At 55.8% G+C, this 25,789-nt stretch overlaps 1 protein-coding gene across 4 annotated transcripts; it reads right to left on the bottom strand.

The window, feature by feature from the left end:
* Positions 1-71: 71 nt before the first annotated feature.
* SMTN (smoothelin) lies at positions 72-22,467 on the bottom strand. Of its 4 annotated transcripts, none has more exons than XM_036276733.1 (21): positions 22,350-22,467; positions 20,533-20,663; positions 15,821-15,969; positions 15,325-15,418; positions 15,154-15,232; positions 14,968-15,065; positions 13,728-14,039; positions 13,567-13,639; positions 12,900-12,965; positions 12,300-12,821; positions 11,945-12,114; positions 9,940-10,032; positions 8,723-8,875; positions 8,561-8,636; positions 7,354-7,518; positions 7,191-7,253; positions 6,909-6,978; positions 5,494-5,667; positions 5,138-5,255; positions 4,450-4,601; positions 103-389 (listed from the first exon to the last, which is right to left on the bottom strand). In XM_036276733.1, exons 2-21 carry the CDS (start codon positions 20,581-20,583, stop codon positions 239-241), a joined length of 2,829 nt encoding a protein of 942 aa, XP_036132626.1. In that variant the 5' UTR covers positions 20,584-20,663; positions 22,350-22,467; the 3' UTR covers positions 103-238. The 4 variants fall into 4 exon arrangements, with proteins under 4 accessions (XP_036132627.1, XP_036132626.1, XP_036132628.1 ...); XM_036276735.1 differs by lacking the exon at positions 9,940-10,032 and adding an exon at positions 3,345-3,509 and having other exon boundaries at positions 225-389; XM_036276734.1 differs by lacking the exon at positions 9,940-10,032 and having other exon boundaries at positions 72-389.
* Positions 22,468-25,789: the final 3,322 nt, after the last annotated feature.

A 25,789-nucleotide genomic window follows, 5' to 3' on the forward strand; every position in this document is an offset into this window, starting at 1 on the left:
CACCCCGGCATACCTTGCTGAGCTGCCCTCCATTCAGCCCCACAAAGAGAGGCAGAGACAAGTCAGTGTCCTTGAAAACCAATAATTTATCAAAATGCTGCTTGTGTATGTGAGGGAGGGTGTCGCGACAGACAGGGCAGCAGTGGGCAGGTGGCAGGCGCACAGAGAGGGGAGGGTGCCTGGATGGTGGTGGATGGTGGGGGCAGCTTGCCGCGGGCAGGCCGTGCGGGGCGGGAGGCTAGACATTCTTGCCACGCAGACGCAACTCGTGGCGCCGCAGGTGGTTGTAGAGCGACTGAACATAGGTGAAGACACACTTGGGGTCGGGCTTCTTGCCCATGATCATCATGTCCTCCACCTCCACCAGGGGCACGCAGTCCACCAGCATCCTGCGGGAGGGGGCACAGGGGTGGTTGTCAGCGCTGCCCCGGCTCTTGCAGTGAAGCCTTTACCCGGATGTCTTTTTTACTGCCAAAGCCTGCTGGTCTTCTGTAAGTTCCATACTCTCCGTAGTGGACCGAAGGAAGGTGGTGGTGGTGATGGTGGTGGTGGTGGTGGTGGTGGTGGGGGAGCCTTCCAGGAAGGCAGGAAGCCCCAAGCTCCACCCATCCAAGCCTGGAGGCACTTTTGTGGGAAGCAAGGCCAGGCAAGTGGAGATGCAGAAAGAGGAGAGCTGCACCTCATCTCAGTCAGGGCAGGGTACTGGACTAGTCTCTACCCCTACCCCTGTGGCGGTCCTGACTATAGACCCCTCCCACTTCTCTCTGGAGGGCCACCATCTGCTCACCCTCAGTGGTACACTCCAGCTGGCACAAGCCTCTCAGTTGGGCCATTGCACAGGAGGGGCCTTAACCCTGGCAAACTTTTCCCTCCAGCCAGGCCTGCCCCAGTGACACTCCGAGCCTGATTATCTGCCTGTTCTCTGGCTTGGTACCTCCTGCAGACAACCCTGTTGTGTGAGATGGCCAGGGAGATATGTGGGTGCAGGTATGTGTGTGGGGGGGCAGTTCTTTAACCCTTATTATCCTCTTTTGGTAGAGAAGGAGAGGCAGATGAGAGTCCCAATCAATACAGACAGGACCATCTACATCATACTCAGGGGCGGGACCACCATCCTTCTTCCAGAGTGCTAGATCATTTTACTGATAGGGAAACTGAATCAGAGCACAGGAATCATTTGTTTCAAGCCCCATTATGTGCAGGGCTAGGCCCAGGCCCAGCTCCCAGCCCCGGGTATTGGCACCTGCCTGGAGCCCCCTCTTCCCTACTGCAGGAGTCCTCTCCCCACTCTGGAGTGAGTGGGCTACAGCTACTAAGCAACTGACAGCCTCAAACCTCTAAGGCTAGAGTTTGCTCCCTTGTTCCATCTTCCATCCTCTTCCAGGGCAAGACCTCCTCTGCCTTTCCCCGTCTCATCTACCCTGCCTGGCATATAGTATGCACTCAGTCAATGTTGTTAAGTGAGTTTCCTTTGGCAGGGAAGGCATAAAGGCAGGAATTGTTCCTGTTCCCAAGACACCAAAGAACCCAGGACTACCTCCCATCTTGTGTCTTCAAGGTCGAACCTGGGACCATAGTAGGGCTGAGGCCTACTCCTAGCTCAAGAAGGGGAAGGAGACCTTTGTTTCAGTCCAGGCTCTATCCCTGACCAGCTGTGGATGCTAGATAAAGCCCTGCCCTGTTCTGTGATTTGATTTCCCCATCTTTATAGCAACAGTATAGTCATTTTCTACCTCATTTGAGACCTTGGAAGCACTTGGGATAAGGAGAAGTTCCTGATCCTGTTGTTGATGTACTACTATGTGCCTTTGGGGTTAGCCCTGTCCCAGAGTGGGCTTGTTTTCCCAGCTGAACTATGGTGCAGAGAGAGACAGCCTCTTTCTGCATCTTCTTCCAGCTGTGGCTATCTCTCCAGGGATCCAACCCTCCCTCCCCCAATGTGAGACTCCCTCCCACCCCTGGTGTCTTCCCTGGAGACCTTATAAAGCCATTGTTTACACTGGGGCTCACAGCTCAGGGTTCCAGCTGCCCCGGTGACAGGCCAAACACCAGGCAATTCGAGCAACAACATAGCTGAGTCACACTTTCCAACTGGATCAGTGCTGGGTTTGGCCTCTCTCCCTCCAGGCCAGCCTGCTGGGCAACAGCTCCTAAATCCATATAAGACCTGGGCACAGCACCAAGCCCATCTTCTCCTCACCTGCACAACTTCTCTGAGTATATGTGTGCACATGGGCTGCTCTCTTACCCCCAACAGTGGCTGCAGGCTCTGAGGGGCATCCGAGTGCACCTCTAGCTCTGTCCCTGATTCACATTACTTCAGTCAATCCCCTTGCTCCCTGTGGGTCTCTGTCATCTCTCTACAAAATGGGTACAAAAAGTGATGGGGCAAGGAAAAGAGCCACTAGGTGAGGGGTCAGAAGTTCCAGTTTCTGGCCCAGCTCTGACCTAATCCTCCTGGGACTCTCTGAGCCCAGACCTCCCCTCCTCTGAGCTTTCTGGAATGGGCAGTTAGGTCAGGATCTGTATTCCCTGAGGTGAGGTGACTAGAGAGGAAATGCCAAAGTTGGCTTGGGGGTCCAGGACTCGAACCAGGAACATCTTCCTATGAAACTGACCATGATCCTGAGCTCCCCAGCATGGAGCATGACACTACTGACTTCTCAGTGCCCAAACTGGAGGCCTGGGAGACTTCCTTGACCCTCTTTCTGCCTCTCCAACTGGATCCATCAGGAAGCCTGTCCTGCTTCTTATTAAGCTTCTCCTGCTATCTAGTCCACTCCCTTGTTCCCCATCCCTCATCCAAGGATTGTTCTAGAATGCTAACCAGATCATGTACATCCCTCCTCTGTTTGGAAACCTTTATGACTCTTACTGTCCTGAGGAGGAAGTTCAAACTCCTGACTATGGCTCCCACCTCCCCCTCACACCCAGATTAAACTTCCTTCCCTTGGGGATACCATGCTCTCCACCTCTAGTGCCCAGCCCTGGGCATAGGCTCATCCTTTTGTTTGGGACTCCTTTCCCTCCTTTAGCTGGAACTTTGTCCTTCATATCTCAGCTTAGTTTGCACTTTTTTCAGATAGCTGTCCTGGACCTGCAGGCTGGGTCAGGTCCCTCCCCCAGGGTCACTCCAGTGCTTCCTCCATCTCAGTCCTGCTCACCTGGGTCATCACTGCCCATTTAGGGGAATGGCCTTGCCAGAATACAGGCAAGGCCATGTTTGGCTCCTTCTGGCTCTTCTCTGGGTCCCCCTGCTTTCACCACCCACCTCCCAGACCTTTCTCTGTCCCAGTGAGCAGATTCCAGCATATGGAGCAGGCGGGCGAAGAGGTGTTTCTCACCGTGGGGCCCCGAGCAGAGGTTAGGACTTTTTGGTTTTTACCAGCCCCTTCTGAACCAGACAGCGGTAGAACTCCTGGATGTACGTGTACACGCACTTCCAGTCAGGCTCTCGAAGCCGCACCATGTCCTCTGTGTCCAGGAGCTGCGGGCAGTCCGCATGGGTCCTGGGGAGGGGAGGGGGCCGGGAAGGGGCAGGGAAGCGGGGCCCAGGTGGGGAAGAGGGGGAAGAGGCAGAGAAGAGAGAGGGGAATAGAACAGAGAGACACACACATACACAGAGACATGAGTTCAGTTACATTCTCAGTGCTGCAGTCTGCCAGCCCCCCGCATGCCCCCTCCCCATCGTGGACGTGCCGCTCACTACCAGTTACTAATGGTGTGCGATGCAGACAGGGGTGGGGGGCCAGACCAGTCACAGGTGCAGAGAACTATTGGGGCAAGCGGAAACACGGGGTGGGGGGCAATGGCGTTGGCACCCAGGTTGGAGAGGAGGGCTGTGCCCCAGGGAAGGGGAGTGAGGGAGGCGTGAGAGGAGGTGGAGGGAGGAAGAGGAAGATATCTGGGGGGAACCAGAAAGAGAAAGGCAGAAAAGAAAGACAGATGAAAGAGAGTGCTGAGGGTGAGGTGAGCAGACGGGGCAACAATTCCAAAGTGGAGGGCTTGCTGATGTCCTATATAAGCCTCTGGCAACACCTATATAGGCTGGACGGGCACGGTGCCCGGGCCAGGAGCCTCCTTTTGGAATCTCCAGCCGGGATCCCGTGGGAGCAGGAAGCTCTGGTGATAGTGGGAGGAGAGCAGGACAGAGGAGAGGGAGAAGGGGGCAGAGGGAGGATGGAGGGGATATGGACAGGGCCACCTGGTGGGCCTTGGCAGGGACTGGTAGGCGGGCCTGTGGCTCCTTCGTTCCGGCGGGCACCTGGCACACTCAGCATCGGGTGGGCAGGATGGAGGAGGACAGGGGCTTTCTGGGGAAGGGGGTCTCAGCCACTGTCTGACAGTTCAGCTGGCCAGCTTTAGGGGGCCTCGGAGCAGCTAGGCCTGGCCTAGATGCTCAGCCCCAGACGCCCAGCCAACACCAGTAGGGCTGAGGCCCACACTTACTCAGCGGATGAGAAGGCCACCTCAAAGTTTTGGCGCCGGTTCTGCGGGCTGAGCTGCCCATAGTCAAAGGCCTCAGGGAAGAAATTGTGTACCAGGGCACAGAAGGCCATCCCGTCACTCCAACTTGAGGAGAAGTTCTGGATGTCCACGTGCTACGGGTGGTCGGAGGACTGGTCAACTCCCCCATGCCTTCTACCCCAGTATTTTGGCATCACAGGCCTAAGGCTACTGGGCTCAGAGAGACCCTATAGTTTGTCCACGACTTCATAGCAGGTGAGCAGTGGGAACATGAGTCTCCTCTAACTTAGTCTGTCAACTCCCATGTCTGCTACTTATAGGAACAGAGCAACCAAGAGGCCCAGCACCACCCAGCTAAGGCCATGTCCCCATCACTACTTCCTTTACTTATAGTTTACCCAGTGCTCCCCAGAGAGCAATGAGGAGGGGTCTCCAAGGGTAGGGCCTGGCCCTGAACTGTGCCTACCATTAGGTCCCGGCAATCACTTATTCTGGACTCTAGGGCATGTTATGTGCCCTCTTTGAGCCTGTTTCCCTATCCTATTAGAGAGCTTCCCATCTTCCCTGCTAAACATGGTGGATAAAGGTCGGTGAGAAACAGTTTGGCCAAGAGCAGGTGCCGACCTGCAATCTGGGGGTACCGCCCGCCGCCTGGCCTCATAGGGCTCACCTCGTAGCCACGTGTTTTAGCTCGGCACCAGTCCAGCAACATCTGCTTGATGCTGTTGGCATTGGGAACCCCAAAGCTGGTGGAGCGCTGCACGGCTGCGCGGGGTCCGCTAGGGCTGCTGCAGAGGGTGGGGGAATATTATAGGGAGCTCGGTCACAAGTTGGTCACAGACTATGGGGAACACTGCTTCTGTCAGCCCACCCACTGGGCCTCAGCTCCGCTTTTCTTACCTTCAGGCCCCTCCCACCACAGCTCCAACCTGGCTCTTTCCGTTTTATGGCCCGCCCATCGCTTCCCATGCCCCACCCCATGTGGTCATTAGGCTCTACCCTCAGTCCCGGCCCTCTGCAGCTCACCCTGTGGCACCCTCCTTTTCCAGCTTCTCAATCATGGCCTTGCGTGCCTGGGAGGCCGAGGTCTTGGGTAGGCTCTGTGCCTTCATCAGCTCTTTTTTCTTCTCTGCCTGGCGTTTCTCCAGCGCTGCCAGGCTGCCAGTTCGCGGGCTGCTCTCGTCCTCGCGGTCGAAGATACTAGGGGGTTGGGGGGGCAACTATCAGGGTGCTCCCAATCCTCAAACCCCACTCACCAAGGGAAGGGTCTTGTCTCATGCCACACCCAACATTCTTGTAAGATTTGCTGAACCTTCTCTTCCAACGCCAGCCACAAGGAAGGCTTCCTCATCACACCCATTTTACAGAGGAGTACACTGAAGCTCAAACAAAAAGGAGATGGGAGCCAAGCTCTTTTCTTCCTTATTATTATTATTTTTTAATCCTCACCCGATTTTTCCATCGATTTTTTTTTTTTCAGATACAGTGGGAGGAAGGGAGGGAGAGAGAGAGAGAGAGATCAATGTTAGAAAGACACATCGATTGGTTGCTTCCTGCATGATCCCAACCAGGGCCGGGGATCAAACTACAACTGAGGAATCAAACTACAACTACAATGTGCCCTTGACTGGAACTGAACCCACAACTCTTTGGTTTGCGGGCCGACGCTCTAACCACTGAGAAAAACTGGTCAGGGCTCAAGCTCCTTTCAACAGACTTAGCCCCTGGGAAGTTCTCTGAGAAGAAGGCTCATTGTATTGTCAAGTTACAGGTGAGTTCAGATTTTGGGCAACTAATGATGATCAACATAATAGTAATGGTAATAATAATAATAGCTCATGTCAATTGAGCCTTTCCTATGTGCCACTTAAATTTTCACAAGAGGAGAGAGGGACCCTTATCATTCACACTAAAGATGAGGAATCTGAGGACCAGAGGTCATGGGGAGCAGCGCAGGAACTTGGGAATGCAGGTGTCTCTGACTCATTCCCTGGACCCCTCTGGTTCCCAGCCTGAATTCTAATTCTCTCCCTGCTTTCTATTGGCCCAGACATCTTTGTAACATAGAGGAGTGTACCCCTCCCTTGTGGGTCTAAAGTGTCAAGGTCTCTGTGACGTGGGATGTGATCTGAAGACACTGGAAGTGGCAGTGCCACCAGGCAGCTCAGTATGGCAGACAGGCCTCTAAAGATTCAATGCTATCATTGCCATTCAAAGCTGTGTGATCCGGAGCAAAATCTCTTGCCTCCCCTGTGGAGCAGTTGAGGATTAGGTGAGATTACAAGGCAAGCAGGATTTGTCTGATTCTTACTCAGCCGCACCCTGGCTATATCCCTATCGCTTCCCAGCACCTCAGTCTATCCCTCTGTAGAATGGGTGTGCAGTGAAGTCCTCTGTGATGCTGACTCCTCTGTGATCTGGGGGTGGGTACCTATACTCACCTGCCCATCTTCTTGGATGATGATGATGATGAGAAGGTCTTGGTTTGTACCATGGTGCTGCCACCACCATCTGCAAGAAAAGGGAAGAGAAGCAGGGTGAGGCCTGGGTTGGACATCAGAAGACGAGGTAGGGGTTTGGGGAGGGATGGTGGTAGCCACAGGTAGAGAAGAGAAAGTGACAACTGGACAGAGAAACACACAGATGAAAGTACGGAGAGTTCGAGGAAGAGTCTGAGGAGGCAGGCAGGCAGGTAGGCACAGGGCGTCGCCAGGCGGCCTTACTCTCGGAGCGCCTCACGAAACTTGATTCCACAGTGGTGGTACGGGCTGTCCGTGTGCCATCATCTGGAAGGGCAGGGTATGAGAGGAAAGATGTGAGAGGCATAGGGGCCAGTGGGGTAGACATGTGCCCACCCTGAACTCTGAACCCTGCTTGGTCCCTTACTGGAGTGGACGAGCCGCTCAGTCTTGGTGACAGTGCTGACAGCTGAGCCATCGGCTGACCGCTGGCTGTGCCGTGTGGTAGTCTCAGTGGCCATGTTGCCACGGCCCTCCACTGGCCGGGCCCGTGCCTCTTGCAGCCGCCGTTCCCGTTCCTTGTCCCGCTGGTCTGAGCGGGAGATGCCCCATGCATGCCCAGAAGGGCCACCCATCACCCACACAGCACATATGCATGGGCACACAGGGCACACAAGATGGGGTGGAGGGCAACTTGTTAGGAATACTGAAGACACCGTGTATAAGGAGTGGCCGGGGGTGAGGGAAGAGCCATACTTTGGGAGGGAGTCAGGGTGTGTGGTATATGGTGATGGACTCAAGAAGAAACAAGGGAATAGATGAACTCAAAGGGGGAGTATTTGGATCCAAAAAAGGTTTCTATGGGACTGAGTAACTGAGTCTAGAGGGAATATCTAGATCTAGGGAGGGAGTAGCAGAGTCCAGGGAAGGAGAAACTGGGGGAGGGCAGTAGTTGAGTAAGCCTTCAAAGGGTTTTAACCAGGGGAGGGAGAAATTGGAGGGACCTGAGAAGCAATTTGATCCAGGTTAACAGTAGTTGGGAAAGAAGGTGGCAAAGGGGGTAACTAGGCCCAAAGAGGTAGGTGGGTGGAGATAGAGGCTAGGTGGCCATCAATGAGCTCTGGCGGAAGCAGCTAGATTCAGAGAGGGAGTAATTGAAAGCATCTGTACAAGCAAGTGAATCTAGAATCTGAGGGAAAGAATAGCTAGGTTCATGGAGGAAGTAGTAGCTCTGCCCAGGGAAGGGGAAGCTGGGTGGGGGTAGAGACTAAGGTGGTCATCAATGGACCTCAAGGAGAAAGGAGCAGCTGGAAGAAGGAGTATCTGGATTCAGGGAAGGATTGGTTGACAAGACTTGGAAAAACAACTGGATCCAAGGAGGAGTAGCTGGGAGAGAGGGTAACTGGGTCTAAGAAGAAGAGAAGCTAGTTGAGGACAGTAATTGCAGTGGCCGGGGGAGACAAACAGCTAGGGAAGGGAGCAGCGGGGGAAAGGAGGCAAAGGAACAGCTGGGTGTACACAAAAAGCTGAGTAGGCCAGTTACTGAGCTGGTATGTCCATGAATGAACCCCAGAGTGAAAGGAGCAGCTGGGGAATGGAGCAGCTAGATCTAGGTAGGGCAACCAGCTATCTACCTCTCTTCCTTTGTCGGAGCTCACGTAGTGCAGCCCGTATGAGCTTCCGCTCCTGGAAATCCGTAGTCTGATCCAGCTGCAGATAGAGCCCTTGTCAATGCCCACCTAGTGCCTGCTGGTCCCTGCCCCTGCCAACCCTCAGCCCACCAGATCTGCTTATACCATCTTGTCCAGGATGTCCTCATCCTCAATGGCCATCAGCTCCTCAGGGCTCAGTGAACTCTGCCTCTCTGGTGTTTTGTCCACCTGGGTCTGCTCAGTGCCATTGGTCACTTCCACTGCTGCAGAGGGGGGCTCTGCTGGCTTTGGTTCCATCTGCAGAGTGGGGAGAGGGCACGGACTTTAAGCAAGAGACTAGATGAAACCAACATGCCCCCAATGGACAGGGTGCAAGGACCTGGGGCTGCTGGCACAGCACTGGAAATAACCACTAGCTAGCCAGGCTGCCTGCCCAAGGATGGCCATGTTGGTGTCAGGTTCAGAGAGTCTTGACACTGAGAGCCTTGTTGTAGGGTTTCCCATGTACCCAAGATTGTGTTAATACAATTAATAATGGCAATAATGTTGATTATCATTCAGTAATAAGCACTGGGGATTTTACCATCTCTATTTACCAGAATGGAAAACTGAGGCTCAGGGCAGCTGAATGACTTGCCCATAGTCCTCCTATAAATGCAATGCAGCACGGGGTCTGAGCTAAAGGCAGCCTAACTCCTGAACCTGAGTTCTTTCTACTGTTTCATTCCCAGCTCTACGCAGGCTGTGCTCTGTCCTGCCAGTTCCCAAGGCCTGGGTCCTCCTGGGCCAGTGCCCAAACAGCACATTCCACCCCCCATTTCCCCCCCCCCCCCATACTCTCCAAGGAGGTTGGACCAGGGCCCGTAGGCTCTTGACCAGGTGTCTGACTGAGGCTGCCCAGAGCCAAGTTCTCTCTGAAGCTCACTGCCCCTGACACCCGCTGGGAACCACTCTCTAAGGGGCCTCCAGCCTCAACCTAGGGCATCTCCCCAGTCCCTTGCACACAAGTCCCCAGCCCAAATATCATAGCCCCTCCCCTACTGGCAGGGCCTCTCTGTTTGCTATAAGGGTAAGGAGAGCTGAGGTGGCAGCTGCTTCAGGGAGGCTCAGCTTGGCTGGGGCAGGGGGTGGGGGTGGAGCTGGGGGCTGGGCCCTGGCCAGGGGCTGCCAGGGCAGCTGCCACACGTGCCTGAGGGCCAGGAGCCTGATACCCTCTCCCCTTAGTCTTGGAGCATTACTGCCTCAGTCCCTTGTACAGACAGGTAAACTGAGGCTCAGAGATGGTGGTGGCACACCTAAGGTCACTCAGCAGAGGCACAGCCTGGCTCATAAACCCCCCTCCCCAGCCCATAGGGACTTACGAGACTGCTGCTGTGGGCAAGACCAGCAGAGGAGCGGCGGCGGGTGCTGAAGGCAGGTGGATGGGCCACAGGGGTCCCAGCATCCTCGGCCGCCTGGAATAGGGCCTCAGGGTCGGTGGCGGCCAGGAGCAGCTCACTGGGCTCCAGCTCAGGCTCAAGGTCGGGCACAAGTGGGACCCCCAGCCGCAGGCTCAGCACTTCCACCTGCCTGCCCAGTGCATCCAGCCGCCGGCTCAGTGCTGCTGTCTCCACCCGCAGCTCTTCAGTTGCCCGGGCCACTGGTTCCACAGTCGAGACAGCTGCCTCAGCTGCCTGGGTTACTGCCACCCGGCCTGCCTCAGCCACTGCCCGAAGCTCCTCCAATGCCTGGCTCAATCGTTCCTCAAGGGCTGTGGCCAGCTCAGACGCAGGCCCTGGTACCCCTGGCATGGTGCTTGGCGGGGGCTCTATGGTGGGGTGACGATGGGGACAGTGGTAGTGACTGCTGCCTCTGACTGGTAGTGTCAGAGTCTTTGCAGCTGGTCTGAGGGCGAAGGCAAGGGCAGTGGGTCTGCCCCGCCCCTGCTGGCCTCCCAGCCCTCCACCCGCCAGCTGGGGCTGCAGCCCAAATAGAAACCTATTCTGAGCTCCCTGTGGAGGGGGTTGAGGGGGAGGGGTGGCCTGCCTAAGCAGTTGGATTGCCAGGCCTGGCCCTGGCCCTATAGAAATCAGACCCTAAGCGTAGCAAGTCTACATGGGTTCGGAAGGACCAAGGCCAGCGTCCCATGCCCCACAGGTGGGGAAACTGAGGCGAGGAGCAAGGAACGGGCCTGCCTGGGCCACTGTGTGCATGAGCTGTAAGGATCCAGTTTGCCAGACTCCAGAGCTTGCACTCCTTTGCCCTCATGCCATGCTGTTTTAGAAAGCCTTGAACAGATAGGGGAAATGGAGACACAGGGAGGCAGGATGTTGAACAAACTGCTGTAACAAGTGTCTTGTCCCTGAGATAAATGTCCTTGGATCCAACCACAGACTTTGAGCAAGTACATTATAGGCACATGATCTGCTTTCCTTTGGTTCTAGTTGGGGAAACTGAGGCGAGTTGGTGGTATCAGACCCAGGGCTCACTGTGGCATGTTCCACTCACCCCAAGGGCCTCAACCACCCCCTCCTTTCTCCCTTGGCAGAAAGCAGTTAGGTCCTGCTCTGTGTGTGTTGGGGGGGTGCGTTCTTGTCCCCACCCTCTCCCTGTCACCTCCGAGAAGGCCCAAAACTGGCCCTAGCCATCTCACCTCGGCCAAAGTCCCATTCAGTCCCTGGTGCAGCACAGAGGGCATTATCTGGGTAGCTAGGAGCCTGCTAGGGATTCCTTCCCCAGCTGAGCTTCCAGCCAGCTGATCCCAGGCTCGGAAATGAATAATGGAAGGGTGCAACGTATTCAGTTCCCGTGGCACCTGCTAGGTTGCTGCCTCACCTGACTAGCACCCCCCTGCCCATCTGTCCCCCATCAATGCTTCTACCCAACACCCCCACCCCACTGAAATGTTGATGCAGATGCTAATCGCTAATCTCCAGTCTTCTAAGGGGCCAGGCTGATCTTGGATGAGCAGATAATCAGCTCTGCACCTCAGGGCTGAGGTCCAGTGTGAGGTAGGAGCAGGGGCACTTGGGCTGCCATAAGAAAAGGAGGGCACCCTGCCACCCTCCCTACACCTCAGTTCTTTCATCTGTTCATTAGGAAAGAACCAATCAATTTTGGAGAAAGGATCAGAGATCAGCATGTGGGAAGCTTAAGGATAATACAGTAAGTTTCTGACACATCTAGTGGATAATAGGCTAGGGTCTGGCCATAGCTGTGCCACCAACTGTCTGTGGACTGTGGGGCAGCCGCCCTCTGTCTCTGGGCTTCAGTTTCCCCATGTGTGCAGTGGGAGAGGAGCAGAGTAGAGGATCTTTTCCAGCCCTATACCCTGAAGCAGCCTATATGAGGTGGATGGGGATGTTGGTGGTGTGAGGAAGGGCTCACCTTAATGCTGCAGCCTCCTCGGCCAGGGGAGGCATGGCTGAAGCTGGTGATGTGAGTGACACTGCCTAGCCGGGCTGGTGTCCCAGGGCCGCTGATATGGGTGACGGTACTCTTGCCCCCACTGCTGGTACTGAGAAGGGTGGAGGGCGCCCGCAGCCCCAGTGTCAGTTCTGGAAGGGGAGAAACACTACTGTCAGGATCAGGTGGAGTGAGGACAGTGGCAGCCAAGGTTGATGATGCCCCCCTCGCTCCCAGAACACCCTTTGGAGACACCCTGAGCCCTGGCCACAGCACCTGTCCCATATGCAGAGCTGGGCAGCTGCAGGCACTCATCTCCAGCAGTGGGGAGGCCTACCTGCCCTCTGGTTGCCTGTGGGCAGCAGCACCCGGCCTGTGGGGGCCTGGCCACGGCCATCCTTGATCTCAATGGTGAATGTCGTCTTCATATTGGCCCCTGGCTCAGCAGTGCCGACAGCCACAGGCAGCAGGGCACAGGGCTCCTCTGAGCAGGCCACAGCCCCCCCTGCTCTATTTTCAAGGTGCCTGGCAGCCAAGCCCCGCCCTCTGGGCCCCTCCTCCTGGGGGCAGCTCTGAAGTTGGACCAGGGGCCGGGCTATTCCTCGCTGCTCTTTGCTGAACCGGGAGGAGGTATCACTGGGGCCCCGTGAGGAGGAGCTGCTGGAGGAGGAGGCAGGGGTGGTGCTGATGTGGGAGGGGCCCAGGAGCCTTGCAGGGGTCGAGGGACCTAGGGCCACCCGAGGTTGGCCATCCTGGAGCCCAGCAGCCATAGGAGAATCAGATGTGAACTTGCGCATGCGGTCCCGTATGGAGCCAGCCCGCTGGAATGGGGAAGGTCCGCTGGCGAGAGGGGTGGGCTCTAGAAAGGATAGGAGGGCTATCAGTGGCTGGGTGGGACAGGGACTGCTCAGAGCCTGGGTAGTGGGACAGGCAGTACCTTGGTTCTGGGCTGGCTGGCGGGGGCTGAGCACAGACAGGGGGTGTTGGCAGGGATGGGGTCCAGCTAGGTTTGGCAGTTTCAGGAGGTAGCAGCCATATGGGGGAAGAGAAAGGAGTGTGAATGGGGGTCTATCTCTTATAGTCCTGTCCTCCTCATCTCTGAAGCCTCCAAACCCTTTCTGCACCCCAACCTCCCCAGCCCATCCTGCACCTCCTATAGCTCCTGGCCTCCCCACTCAGTTGCATCTCTCTTATAGGCCCCTCCTTCCCTTCCTGCACTGACCCCAGGATGACTTGGACACTCCTAGGGGCTGGGGCTAAGCTTGGGCTGGAGGAAGGGTGCTCAGATCCTCCTTGCTGATGGGGATGGAGGACACCCCCCCTGGCCAGCACTGCCCATGGCTCCAGCTGGGAGATGGGCGCACTCCCTTATTGGGGAAAAGAATGTGCCTGAGGCTCGTTGCCTTTCAAGGCTACTGGGAGGCCTTTGGCCATGGGTGGGAGGGGGCGGGGATACCTCAGGGGTAGTGGGAGGAGTGTCAAGGACTGCCTGGACCAGAGGAGGCTGGAGCTGTCTAGGCACAAGAGCCCATTTTCCAGGCAGGGAAAGAGAGGCCAGAGAGGGAAAGGCAGATGCCTGTAGCTACCTTTGCTGGGACCCTCACCTGCTCTCTTTGTGTTGGAGGGGCCTTTGGTGGGGCCTTGGGCAGCAGGGGGCTCTGTGGGGCCCGGCAGGAGCTGTAGGGGAGACACGGCATGGGTAGGGCCCAACTCCTAGACCAAGGAGCTCACCTGCCTGGCATCCCTCCCCATCATCCAGACTCACCTTGTTGACCTGTCCCTCAGCGCTGTGGGGGGCAGGAGTCTCCTGGTGTTCAGGGCTGGTGGCCCTGGGTGGGCTGAGGGATGGCTTGGGGCTACTCAGAGCCTCAGTGGCAGGGCACTGGGCCTCAGCAGGCTCCAGTGGAGGCTCAGGAGAGGCAGTGGTGGGTGAATTGTCAGGTGAGGCAGGTGAGCTGGATGTGCTCCCAGGTGGGACCTGCAGCAGGAGCGTCACTGTAGTCACATCCTGACTGGTGACTTCGGGGGTTGGCTCTGAGACCTCTGCCTGCTGCTCCTGTTCCTCTGGCTCTGTCACCTGCAGAGGACCCACAGGATGTGGCCAGGGCTCCCCAGGCTGGCAGGTGCTCAGGGCAGGGCATGCAAAGCAGAGGGGCTGGGCATGGCTTCTTGCAGGCACACCTGCACAAGCATGGGCACTGGCATGCCATGGGCAGTCTCCGATCCTCACTTCCCTACATCTTGACATTGCCTAGTGAAGGGCAGTTCAGAGAAAACAAAATCCTAATGCCAGGGGTTGGGGATGGCAAGAGACTTGCTGGGGACTCCCAGACTTAATAGATCCCTACAGCGGAGGCCCCTGAACCCTGGCCTCAGCTGTTTAATTAAAGAGAAGGGTGGGTGTCTTGCCCAGGATCCAGCGGCCTCTGCTGGCTACTTAGGGGACCTGCATGCCTGACCTCTCACCCACACTCCCTGGAGAATAGTCCACTCTGTGAACAGTGTTCCACCAGTCAGCTCTGCCTGAATTGCAGGCCCTATAAGCCAAGGTAAGAATGTGGGTTCTCTGGAGGGGGAGGGGCAGCTGCAGGATAGGTTTTAGCTGGGGAGGTAAAAGGGTCAGATTTGCATTTCAGGGAGATCCTGTCTGCTGAGTGGAGGCTAGATGGCTAGCATGGAGGTAGAAGGTAGTTGTGGAGATGGGGAGGCCAGCAGGGAGGTCAACAAGGGTGGTAATTGGAGATAGACAGGAACCTGGGAGCAGTGCAGACAGGCTGGCTTTGAGGGAAGGCCTGGATATAGACAACTGTGTAATGGGGGACATATGGCCAGAGGTTGCTGGGGACAGTGTGCAGAGGCCTGAGATAGACTCCTACTGTTCCCCAAACACAGCTGGAGCACCCTTCTCAGTCAAGTACCAGTCTAGCAAACACACAGGTGCTCGGGCTATTGGCATCTGTGGGCACAGGACACTGGGCCATCTGTCAACCTTGGCCACCTCTTACCTCACGCTGTTCCAGCCTGTGTGCCGCCTGCCCCTTACTATCCTCTCTTGAGCCACTGTTGGAACGCCCACTGCACAATCTCCCAGCCAAGGTGGCAGCTGAAAGAGATTGGAAAAGTGTCAGGTGAGTGGCTGAGTGGTGCTATGGGCAGCATGGTCAGGGGTGGAGCCCGAGCAGGACACGTACCCTCAATCTCTTGGGCCCGTACTCGGCGGATGGCGGCCCGGATCAGCTTTCGCTCCTCATACTCACCGGCACCTCGCAGCTGTGGGTGAGAGGCAGGCCACAGGTATTGGGCTATGAAGTCCAGGTTTTCACCTGCCCTGCCTCCATCCCCTGCCCTGGCCTGGGCCTCACCAGCGCGGTCAGCTCCTCCACATCACTCATGGACTCCAGCCGCCCTGCCAGCTGTGCTAGAGCAGCCCGCTGCTCGGCCTCTCGTTGCTGAGAGCTGCAGGGACATCATGCCTATAACCCCCACTGCCATGGCCAGGTCATGGAGGATGTGGGCTGAGGGCAGGGGCCAGGACAGGGTACCCAGAACCTTGGCAGAGGGGCATGTAGCTATGAATACCCTTTGGCTACATGCTGGCACATGCATGCCTATGGATGTGAGCACAAATATCACACACTCACAGACTGTCCACATGGGCATGGCCAGGACACCACGACTGGCATGTGGTCCATGTACACAAACATCCCTGTATATTCCAAATGCGTGTCTGTACTGCCATTTGCACACCCAGATAGGCAGCAGGCACACCTGTGCTTATACCTGCCTGCACAACATGAGCTGAGCCCTGGCACATACTACCCCCACCTGAATGTCCACACCCCCCACACACACACTCACTGCAGCCAGTTCTCTTTGTTGTCCTGCCGCTCAGCACGGAAGCGTTTGGATGCCAGGGCTTCCTCCTCTCGCTCTAGCTCCTGCCGCTGCAACTCCCGGATGGCCGAACGGATACACCGCCGTTCTGCCAGATCCACTGTGACCTCCAACTGTAGGATAGGAGGGGGTGAGGGGCAGGTCATTTTGGCTGCCAGGGGTGGAGAGCGGGCACCAGCTGCCCACGGCTTGGCCTGTGGCACAATGAGTGATCTATCTCCACACCCTCTGCCTCAAGCCTGTCATGTGCTTGCCCACCCACCCACCCAGAAACTCAGGGGGAGACCCATCTCATGAAGCCTGGGCTTCTGGACAGCCCACTGTGATTCACAGAATGGGCAGCCAGCAGTTGCCCACCTATGCCAGATGCCAAGCCAGGCTCTCCTTCTTTTGACTCCTGCCTCTCAGAGCCCTTCATCTAACGCCTGAGAGCCAGGGAACCATGGGGGGAGGAGAAAGAGGGAGGTCATCCTATGGGCCCCTAACAGTGTCCCTGGGGAAGAAAGGGTGATTCTGGCAGCTAGAGTCCTCCCTGGGAGCAAGAGAGACTCTCATGGTCTAGTCCCAAAGTACTACAGCCCTACTGGGGGATGGCAGTCTCACCCACATTGGACAGATGAGAAAACTGAGGCAGGGGCAGGTGCTCAGGTATCATAGTGCCCCTCCTGGCTGGAGGCTATTGTTTTCCCTGCACTGGCCCAGGCCTAGCCATCATTGAAGGGGTGAAAGGACTAGGGCCCAGAGTGGAAGGGCCAACCTCTAAGCAGATAAGACAGCTGCACTAGGGTTCACCCATGGGCGACAGGTGCTCCCATAGGCTTCTTAGCCCCTCAGTCCCTGGGAAATTTGAGGGTGACTGGTCTAACTAAGCCTAGGAAAGGGTACCCTCTCTGGACGGGTCAGCCAATTTTGTTGCCTCCCCAAGCTCCACCCCACACTATGCCTCTCAAGAGAGAGGATTGCTCCAAGGCCCCCAGGAAGATAATGGCAGGGATAAGCCTCCAATGTGGGTTTGAGCCAGATGGGAGCAAGTAGAGTCAAGGTAATTAACTGGCTGCCCAGGAACCCTCTACCCGCCTTCCTTTTTAGCTTACTCCCTCATCATTCCTCCCTGCTCTATGGGGGAGTCAGATGGAATGTGGGATATAAATTTCAGCAGGGAGTGTGGGCTGGCCCAACTGAGCTATAAACTCACTTGTCCCAATCTGAAGAGAGTAGGGAAAGCCCTGGGGACAGAGTCACTTCAGGTCTCTTCAGGATCCACATTCCTGAGGATCTATGGAGGGTCAGGCGAGAATCTCCAGCCCAGTCTAGTCCTAGTGTGGTGGTCAGGAGCATGTCTTTAACCTCTGTGTCTTGGTTTTCTCACTTGCCAAATGGGACAATGGCTCCCACTTCAGGGTAGTGGGTGGGGATGGGGCAGTGACTTGTCCCCCACCCCTGCTGCATAGCTTCAGCTGCAGTAAGTATTACCCTCCTGCTTGGTTCCAGACACTTAGGAAGAGGGACAGGTGAGGACAAATGACTACAAGATACTAAGGAATCCGTAACATTTATTGAGAATCTGTATGCCAGATCCTGTGCTGAGCCCCTCAGTTATCCTAACTTCACAGAAATCCTGGCACTTTATCACTCCCATTTGACAGATGAGAAAACTGAAGCTTGGGGAGGAGAAGTGATTTGCTTATGGTCAAATGACCCAAGTCAGGACTTGAATCCGATCTCTCTGACTCCACGGTCTGCCCTGGGCTGAGGATAGCTCTGTTGCTGGGGTCTGTCATTTGCCACAGTATGTACCTTGAGGACTTTGGCACTGTGTTGGGGACCCCTTCTAACCTGGACTAGAGATAACTATAAAAAGTCTAATGGGGGTGGCTATTATAGCAGAGGGAGGGAGAATGATGCTCACCTTCCCATCTCCCTGTCTTGGCCTTGCCTCAGGCCCAGAGCCCTCTGTGGTATATACTTGGAGATGGGGGCCAGAGAGGACAGCTGGTCCAGCTCTCCCTATGCAGAGGTAAAGAGGCTTAGATGCAATGACTAGCCCTTTGTCTTTTGTGTCACCCTTCCCAATGACCTGGACTCCAGAAATAGGGTCCTTGTCCCTGAAGAAAAGCCTATGTGGGAACTTGACCACCTTTGCAGCACCTGGGAGCCTCAGTGTCCCCATCTGGAAAACGGAGGCCTTTGTTTGATTCCAAGTACATAGGGCAGGGCTGGGGGTTGGACAACCTCATTCCACTGGTCACCCTCCAACATGACCCTTCCCTTGGTCCTGGAGGCCAACATCCGCCCACAGTGTCCCTGCTGTGTGTCCTGCAGTGGGGGCCCTCTGGCCCCACTGCTATGTGCGGAGGGGACTGTGGGAGGGAGGGAAGGAAGTACAAAGCGCCATTGTCCACCATGGGGAAGGGGATGGGGCGGTTTCCGAAACTGCCCAGAGAAATTCTCCCGGGAGGAAAGAGGGCGCTTCCTCCTGGGGCGGGGGCAGGCCTCCGGGTACTTTCTGCCCTCGCTGCTGGGGGCATCTGACAGGCCCTGGCTTCTCTCTGGGCCTCAGTCTCCCCACCAGCACAAGGGAGGAGACTTACTAGGTCTTCATTCGATTCCAGCTCCTCCAGTTACAGATGGAGGACCTGAGGGCAATGGAGCGAGGCCTCGCCAGGGGGCGTTGGAGGCCCGCAGGCTCCGGAACAGCCGACCCTCCCAGGGCCCCGCCCCCGTCCCCCCCTCCAACCCCCGCCGCCGCCGCCAGTCCCGGCACCGGGCGCCCAGGGGGGAGCCAGACAGGAAGCCTGCCCCTCCGCCCCCGCCTGCTTTAATAGCCCCTGCTGCCGAGAGGAAACAGAGGTTCACAGAACTGAAGCAGCTTCCTCAGATCACCCAGCTAGTTAGTAAGTGTCGGAGTCCGAATTCGAACCCGAGACCGGGGTGGAGGGGCACGCGACGTGCATGTCCCTAGGTGCCCCCATCCCACGTAGCCCTCGCCGGGCCCTCAGGAATGTGCGGGAGCCCAGGCCGGAAGCGGCTACGCGGGTCCGAATCGGCCCGACTGCGGGCGGGGGCCAGCTTTCCCTTATAAGGCCCGGGCCCGCGGGGAGGAGCCCGGCTCGGGACGCCCCCGTTCCTGCCACGAGGCTGGCCGAGGCCGGGCCGTCGCGCGGGGCGGGACCCTCAGGAGCGTCGGGGCGAAGTAATGGCGGGCTCCCAGCGGTGGAGGAACCGGTCCGGGGTGGGAAAGACGAGGGGACGAGGGGCGGGGTCTCGATAGTCCTTTCCCGGAGAAGGGGCGAAGGTGGGCCAAGGTGGGCCGGCTACAGCCAACATTGCGGTTTCTCTGAAACTCTTTTTTCCAGTGCCCAAATCCCACAAGGGGTTAAGGGGTGGTGGCTGGGGAACACTAAGCCTCAGAGGGAAGCTCTAGAGATGGAGGTGCGTGGAGACCTGGCTTTCTCTCCGGAACGCTCAGCCTTTACTACCTCCATTAGAATTCAGACTTCCTAAATGGAGGTCGAACTGACCTTTGGAAACTCAGCCCACCCCCTGAAGGCTGCACGCTGCAGGCTGTGGCAGTGGCAAACACCCAGAGTCTAAGGTGCTGGTCTGAGGACACAGATCTAGTGCCTTGGTAGATCATGGCAGCAGCTGGGCTGGTTGACTCCATCCCCTGCTTCCAGAGGAATGCCAGAGGTAAAGGGGTGGGTTGGGTCACTTGCCTTCTCCTAGAGAAGGTAAATCTTTAATTTGCTCCCCGGACAAGGGTCAGGGGCTGGAGAGGTGGGGCTCTAGTCCTTCATCCAGTTCAGCTGCTCCCTGCCCTTGCTGATGGGCACATGCCTGTCCTGTTGTAATGCCCCACAGCCTCTTTATGCTTGGTGGGGCAGGGGAACAGGTGTTAGGGCACTCAAGAAGAAGCTCAGGAAAGGGGATAGATTGGGCTGATCCTTCCACCTCAACATCTGGGCCCATGTCTCATTCCATCCCCGTGCCAACTCTAACACCTAGATATTAGGTTCACACACATCCCCCCTCCCATTTTATAGGTAGAGAAACTAAGGCTCAGAGTGGGAAAATGACAGACTAGAAGTCACAACTCATAAGGCTCTTCTGGCCTTGACTTACTCAGGACTCTTGGTTCTCCATGGTCCCCTTTGTGGTTTGTTTGGATCCTGGCACACCCTCTTCCTAACTGGGTGCCTTTGGGCAGGTGATTTCACTTATCTGAGGCAGTGTCCTCCTGGCTCTCAGAGTTGCTATGACCATTTTGTGAGATGGTATGCCCAGCACCCAGCCTGCCCCTGCTGTACCCTGGCATTATTAATCATTGCTGCTGCTATTATCATTGGGCCAGTGTGCAGGGGTGGGCACTGCCCAGGTTGTTGCTTGGGAGAGGCTTGTCCAGCCACCCCACACTTGTGGGTGCAAATAGGTGAGTCCTTGGCAGTTACTGTTTAAACAGGTGGTAGCAGTGGGGGGCTGGTAGGAAATCAGGCCTCAGCACCTGGCACGGACAGGCATATGCCACTGGGGCCTCTGCATCAACCATGTGGAACAGGCCTAGCCCTGTTCCCTGAGTCCTCCTCCCCCCTCTCCCATCACCTTCTCTTGTCAGCTGAGAAGAAGCCTCTCTGGCTTGGCTTGCCTGTCCTCACATTGGGGATAATGGCACCACTTACCAGCTTCCGTAGGGCTCCCTCATCCAGCCCAGCTAAGGCCTCGTCCGCCATCTTGCTGTCCCCTAGCTCCGTCCGTCCCCTCCTGGTGAGATCCTCAGTGCCTGTGGCACCTAACACCAGCTCAGGGAATTCTGCAGGGGACAGATATGAGTCAGGCCTGCTGGGGCCTCTTCTAGTGCCTCAGTTTCCCCTGTGACCCATGATCATTCATTGTCATCCAAGCCTTGCTATTTGTAATGTGGCTTCTGGCTGGGAGTTGCCCTCTGCCCTCGGATAGTGTACTAGAAAACGCAGCAATCCAGTTTCTGGTTCCAGCCCAGTCAATTCAACTGCAGCCTGCTGTATGGCTTAAGCTGGGCCCTCAACCTGCCTAAGCATCAAACGGAGGCTAGGGACCTGGATTGAGAAGCTGGGCTCCAGCAAGGCCCACCCAAGCAGTGATCACCACCAGGGGGTGCCAGACAGACTCCTCAGTTTCCTGCCCCACCCACCCATCCTCAGGGCCTGCCCAGCTCCACTACTCCCAAAAGCTCTGCCTGTAGTTGTGGGCTGAGCCCATATCCAAGTTCTTGCTGCTACTGCCACTGTCATTCCCTTAGATGACTTAAGCCTTGGAGTTAACACCCTGTCTTTCAATTCTTGAGGACAGCCTCTGTACACACCCCTCTACACTCCTCCCCTCTCTGCCCTCCCTCTGATGCCAACTGCCCTGACCGCATGAAGCAAGGTGTCCAGGCACCCAGCTCCATTTGCCAATTCTTACATTTAGAATTCAATTCCCCAGCTGGAAGGACCTACAAAAACTGACCGGTCCAACTTCTGGATGTTGGCAAACTAAGGATTAGAGGATCAGGGATTTGTCACAGCAGGAAGGAGAATCCCAAAGACCCAGAGGGTAGGGATGGGTTTAATAAAAATCTTGGCCACTTCTTCCAGAGTGCTCCCAGGGGCTTAGGACAATCCTTTTTGCCCCATCTTTACCCATCAAAATGGCCCCCTAATTCTTGGCCCAGCCTCCCAGTGCAGCTCTTTCCTCCCTCCTGCGGCCCTAATGTTTTTCTGTCATTTGAGGTTCCACAGCCTTACATACCATAGGTGCTTAGTTAATGTATGGTGACTGAAATGGCCCCAGGATTGCCCCCTCTTGTTGATTCATCCCTCACTCAACTCTTCCCTCTCCCCAGAACAGTCACTTGTTGAGTCACCCAATCCGGTTAATGGGTCTGTGTGTGTGTGTGTGTGGGGGGGGTCCTAATCCACAGTTGGTTTCGTTGGACCCTGCCTGTTCAAGCTGCTGCTTGCTTTTCCTGTCCCTGTAAACTTGGACAGAAGTCAGCCTCCCAATCTCCCTCCATTGGAGTCCTTGCTTCTTATCTACCTACTTTGAGGTAAATATCCCCCCTCCCAAAAGTGACTCACCAATCATCAGATTTAGGTTCCATGGACACTGTGGGTTCCCCCATGTCTTCTGAAGGGTGGGGGTCCCTAATCCATAATCTAGGACCTCCAAGGGACTTTAGGAAGTCTCTTTTTCCTCAGGTATTCCCGCTACTGCCCCACTCCAGACCCATGGCTCTCTGTGACACAGTCTTGGGTTCCCGGCGATTGTGGGAGACCTCAGAGGAATGTGGGAACTTCCCTGGAGTGTTTGCCCCCAATACCTAGCGCCTGTGGAGGCTGTGGAGCCTACTGGTCTCAGAATCTTATCCCATGGTTTAGAATTCCCGCGGATGGGTGGTGCTCCCAAGTCAGAGAGTCCCAGACCCCTGCCCAGATATCCAGGTTCCAGCCCAAGACCCGGAGGCCCGCACACCCACCTTTAAGTCCGGCTTGCCAGTCGCGCGCGGGCTCAGGTTAGGTCGTTCGGGAACCGACAGATGGACTAGGAACGGTCAGGCAGAAGGCACGGCGACTGGGATCCCAGGCCCGCACAGCAACCGTCCTCGGGATTCTGAAGCACCGCCTGTCCGGCCGCGCCAGCAGCCCGGCTGGCCCCGCCTCGCCCCGCCACGCCAGCCAACCTTCGAGAGGGTCCCGCCCATCCTCCTGCCCCATTGGGGAAATTCAATTTGACGGCCACGCCCCTCGCGGGCCTGTATTGTAGGGGATTGTAGTGGGACCACTACCGAGGTGGTCTTAGCTAGTCGAGTGGGAGTGGGCAGGAAGATGCAGTTGCCAAAGTCCAGGAGGGCGCCCAAAGCAGGGGTAAGTGGCCCGGGATTGTCTGAGTCTCGGAGCCTTCCGGACAGAAACCTCTTTGTTCGTGAGACCACGTCCCCTCCCTGGACTCCGCCCTCTCGAGTTAGTGGCTGGGGTTGGCCGCTGCCCCCAGGTTGCTTTTGGGACACCTGGTACCGGCCACCTCAGAGTAAAGACTGCGTTACCGGCAGCATCTTGATCCTATGTTGGAGCATGTCAGGGACCACCTCAGATGGAGCAGGATCAGTCACACAGCACCCCTTTTTCAGCCGATACATCTTTGCACAGACACTGCTCTCATCTGCCATGCTTCTCTCTTCCAAACTCCTCAGAGTCTGCCTTTTGGAGCGTTGCAGTCCTAAATTGGGAATATGTTTTCAGACTCTTATTCAGCAAAGGAGGAAATTGAAGTACAGAGAGAGCCACCATGCCCAAGACAACACAAGTCATCCAGAGGACCCAAAGAGCTCAGATCAACTGGGGAAAGTCATTCCATCTCCCTTGCTGGAGGCCCGGGAGCCTCCCACAGGCCTCCATGGAGAACAAAGGGAATTGGAGCCTGGGATGTGGGGTCTGGAGTCCTGTCTGTCAAATAAAAACAATAATAGTATCAACTCATTTATTTTGTTTGCCAGGTACCAAGCATATAATCCCTATAACTATACCATTTGAGCCCAGGGTTACTGTCCCATTTTTCTGTTGATAACAACAAGTATTGGGACTGTGGTTCATATCAGCACCTTTTGAGTCCAAATCTGTGGGGAAATGGGCTTGTTACCCCCAGCAGTGTCCTTCAGCCCCACCCTTCAAATCCTCTGTGACTACCCATATTTTATTTATTTATTTATTTATTTATTTATTTATTTATTTATTTATTTAGTTCAATCCTCACTCGAGGATATTTTCCCATTGATTTTTAGACAGAGTGGAAAGGAGGGAGAGAGAGAAACATCAGTGTGAGAGACACATCGATTAGTTGCCTCCCGCACGGGCCTCAACGGGCCAGAGATCAAACTGGCAACCCAGGCACATGCCCTTGACCAGGAATTGAACCCAAGACCCTTTGGTTTGCAGGCAGATGCTCTAACTGCTGAACCAAACCAGCCAAGGCCTCACCCACATTTAGAGAGAAGTCCAGTATCCACTCTAGGACTCTTAAAGGTATCCTATTTCATCACCACATCCTTGACAGGTGGTCTGGCCTGGTTCCACACATGGAGAAACCAAGGCGGTGAAAGGGAAAAGACTTGTTCAGGTTACACAGGAGGAGAAGCAAAAAGCCCATATCCTTCGAGGCCCCCTTCTGGTCAGGCCCAATCTACGTCCTTTCTCCACATGATCTAGATGCCATTTTATCCTGCAGAATGAGTCAGTGCCTTCCAAGACCAACTGGGTCCTATTTCAAATCTCGCGCGATTGTTGGAACAGCCCCTTGGGGCGGGGAACACCTAGGCCACCTAGGTGTCTCAGGGCCTGCCTGAGTGGCGGCTCCCGGCCCCAATGAATAGCCTGCTTCGTGCTAGTTCGCCACCCCACCCTACCCCCCCACCCCGCAAGCTGAGAAGAAGAGCATAGGTGCGTCCAGACTGGGATCGCACACAAGCTCAAGAGTTCTTCGTACCTCTACCCCTCAGGACTGGTGTCCTCCTACCTGCCTGCCCATTTCCCTTCTTCCCTGCAAGGGGCGGGGCGGGATGGTGGTGGTGGTAAAACGGAGATCAAAGAGCAGTTCCTTGCGCTGCTGGGGAAGCTTCAGCCACAGCCCAGGAACGCGTAAACATCCCGAGAGGAGGGTCCTGGCCTTTACTGAGCACCTGCTGCACATCAGACACGGGGTTTGCCCTATTGCAAGTTGACCAATGCACAAGGGAAGTATTACCCGAATTATACAGAGGAGGAAGCTGAAGCTCTGGGAAGTGAGGCACCTTGGGCTGGTAATGGCATTCAAACTTGAATGGGCCCTCAAACTTGGCTCAGTCATTAGAGCATCGGCTGGGCCTGCAGACCCAAGAATCGAAGGTTCGAGTTTGGGTCAAGGGCACATACCTGGGTTGCAGGTTCAATCCCCGGCCATGGTCCGGGTCACGCAGGAAGCAACCAATCAATGCATCATTGTTACGTAGTTCTCTCTCTCTTTCTCTCTCTCTCTCCCTCCCTCCCCCCTCCCTCCCTTCCACTCTATCTAAAAACCAATAGAAAAACATCCTTGGGTGAGGATTAACAAAAAAAAAAAGCAAGAAAAAACTTGACTGGAATTCTGCCCATGGCAAATTCCCTTTCCTCTACTTTGCTGCCTCTAGGATAGGGGAAATCCTGGAAGACTCCTCAGAGGAGGTGGTATGCAAACTGATCCTTGAGGAAGGATGAAAAGAAACCCACCCCACAGAATAGAGGGGGAAAGGAATGGAAGGTCATTTGTGACAGAGGAACAGTATGGGTAGAAGCCAGGAGGTTTGTAAATGGGAAAAGGAGGAGAGAGGGGCTGTGAATGGAGCAGAAAATGGAGATGGAGGTGGTCCCATCTGTGAAGTGACCTGAATACCAGGTGAACAGGGTGAACATATCTTGTTGGCATTGGGGAGGCCTGAGCCTCAGTCTATCCATCTGTAAAATGAGAGAATTGGACTGGCCCGCTTCAGGGCCTCCCAGGGCAAGGGGATGTAACAGGAAGGGTCCAGATTCCTCCAGGTACAACCTTGGACTTGGCAGGGTGGGGAGTAGCTGGAGCAGTTCAGGGGCCAAGGGTAATATTTTGCTCCAGTGTCTGAGTTTGAGAATAAATATTGTACCAGGCTGGCAGTGCCAGATCCCTGAATCACCCTGCTAGGCACCCCTCCCCCATTCCCCCCAGCCAGGATTCTGCAGAGAAAGCCCAGGCCTGGAATTGGGACTCAGGAGAGGTGATGGATCTTAGCTCTGGCTCCACCCTAGGCAAAGTTTTGGTCCTCTGGAAACCTCAGTTTCCTCATCTTCACAATGGGGAAACTGTGGCCTAAGCTCTCTCTCTAAGCCCTTTCCCTCCAGACTAGACAACTTAAAATTCCAAGACTGTATGGGA

This window comes from Molossus molossus, unplaced genomic scaffold (assembly GCF_014108415.1).
Source record: "Molossus molossus isolate mMolMol1 unplaced genomic scaffold, mMolMol1.p scaffold_m16_p_22, whole genome shotgun sequence".
NCBI classification, from domain to species: domain Eukaryota; kingdom Metazoa; phylum Chordata; class Mammalia; order Chiroptera; family Molossidae; genus Molossus; species Molossus molossus.

What these genes read in the sequence shown, in the direction of transcription:
- SMTN (XM_036276733.1), bottom strand. Translation starts at nt 20,583, where the DNA reads ATGGCGGACGAGGCCTTAGCTGGGCTGGATGAGGGAGCCCTACGGAAG. An exon ending in ACAGGCTGGAACAGCGTGAG is followed by an intron (nt 14,040 to 14,967) that starts GTAAGAGGTGGC and finishes GGTCCTCTGCAG; the next exon opens with GTGACAGAGCCAGAGGAACA. An exon ending in GTGGCCTTCTCATCCGCTGA is followed by an intron (nt 390 to 4,449) that starts GTAAGTGTGGGC and finishes CCCCTCCCGCAG; the next exon opens with GATGCTGGTGGACTGCGTGC.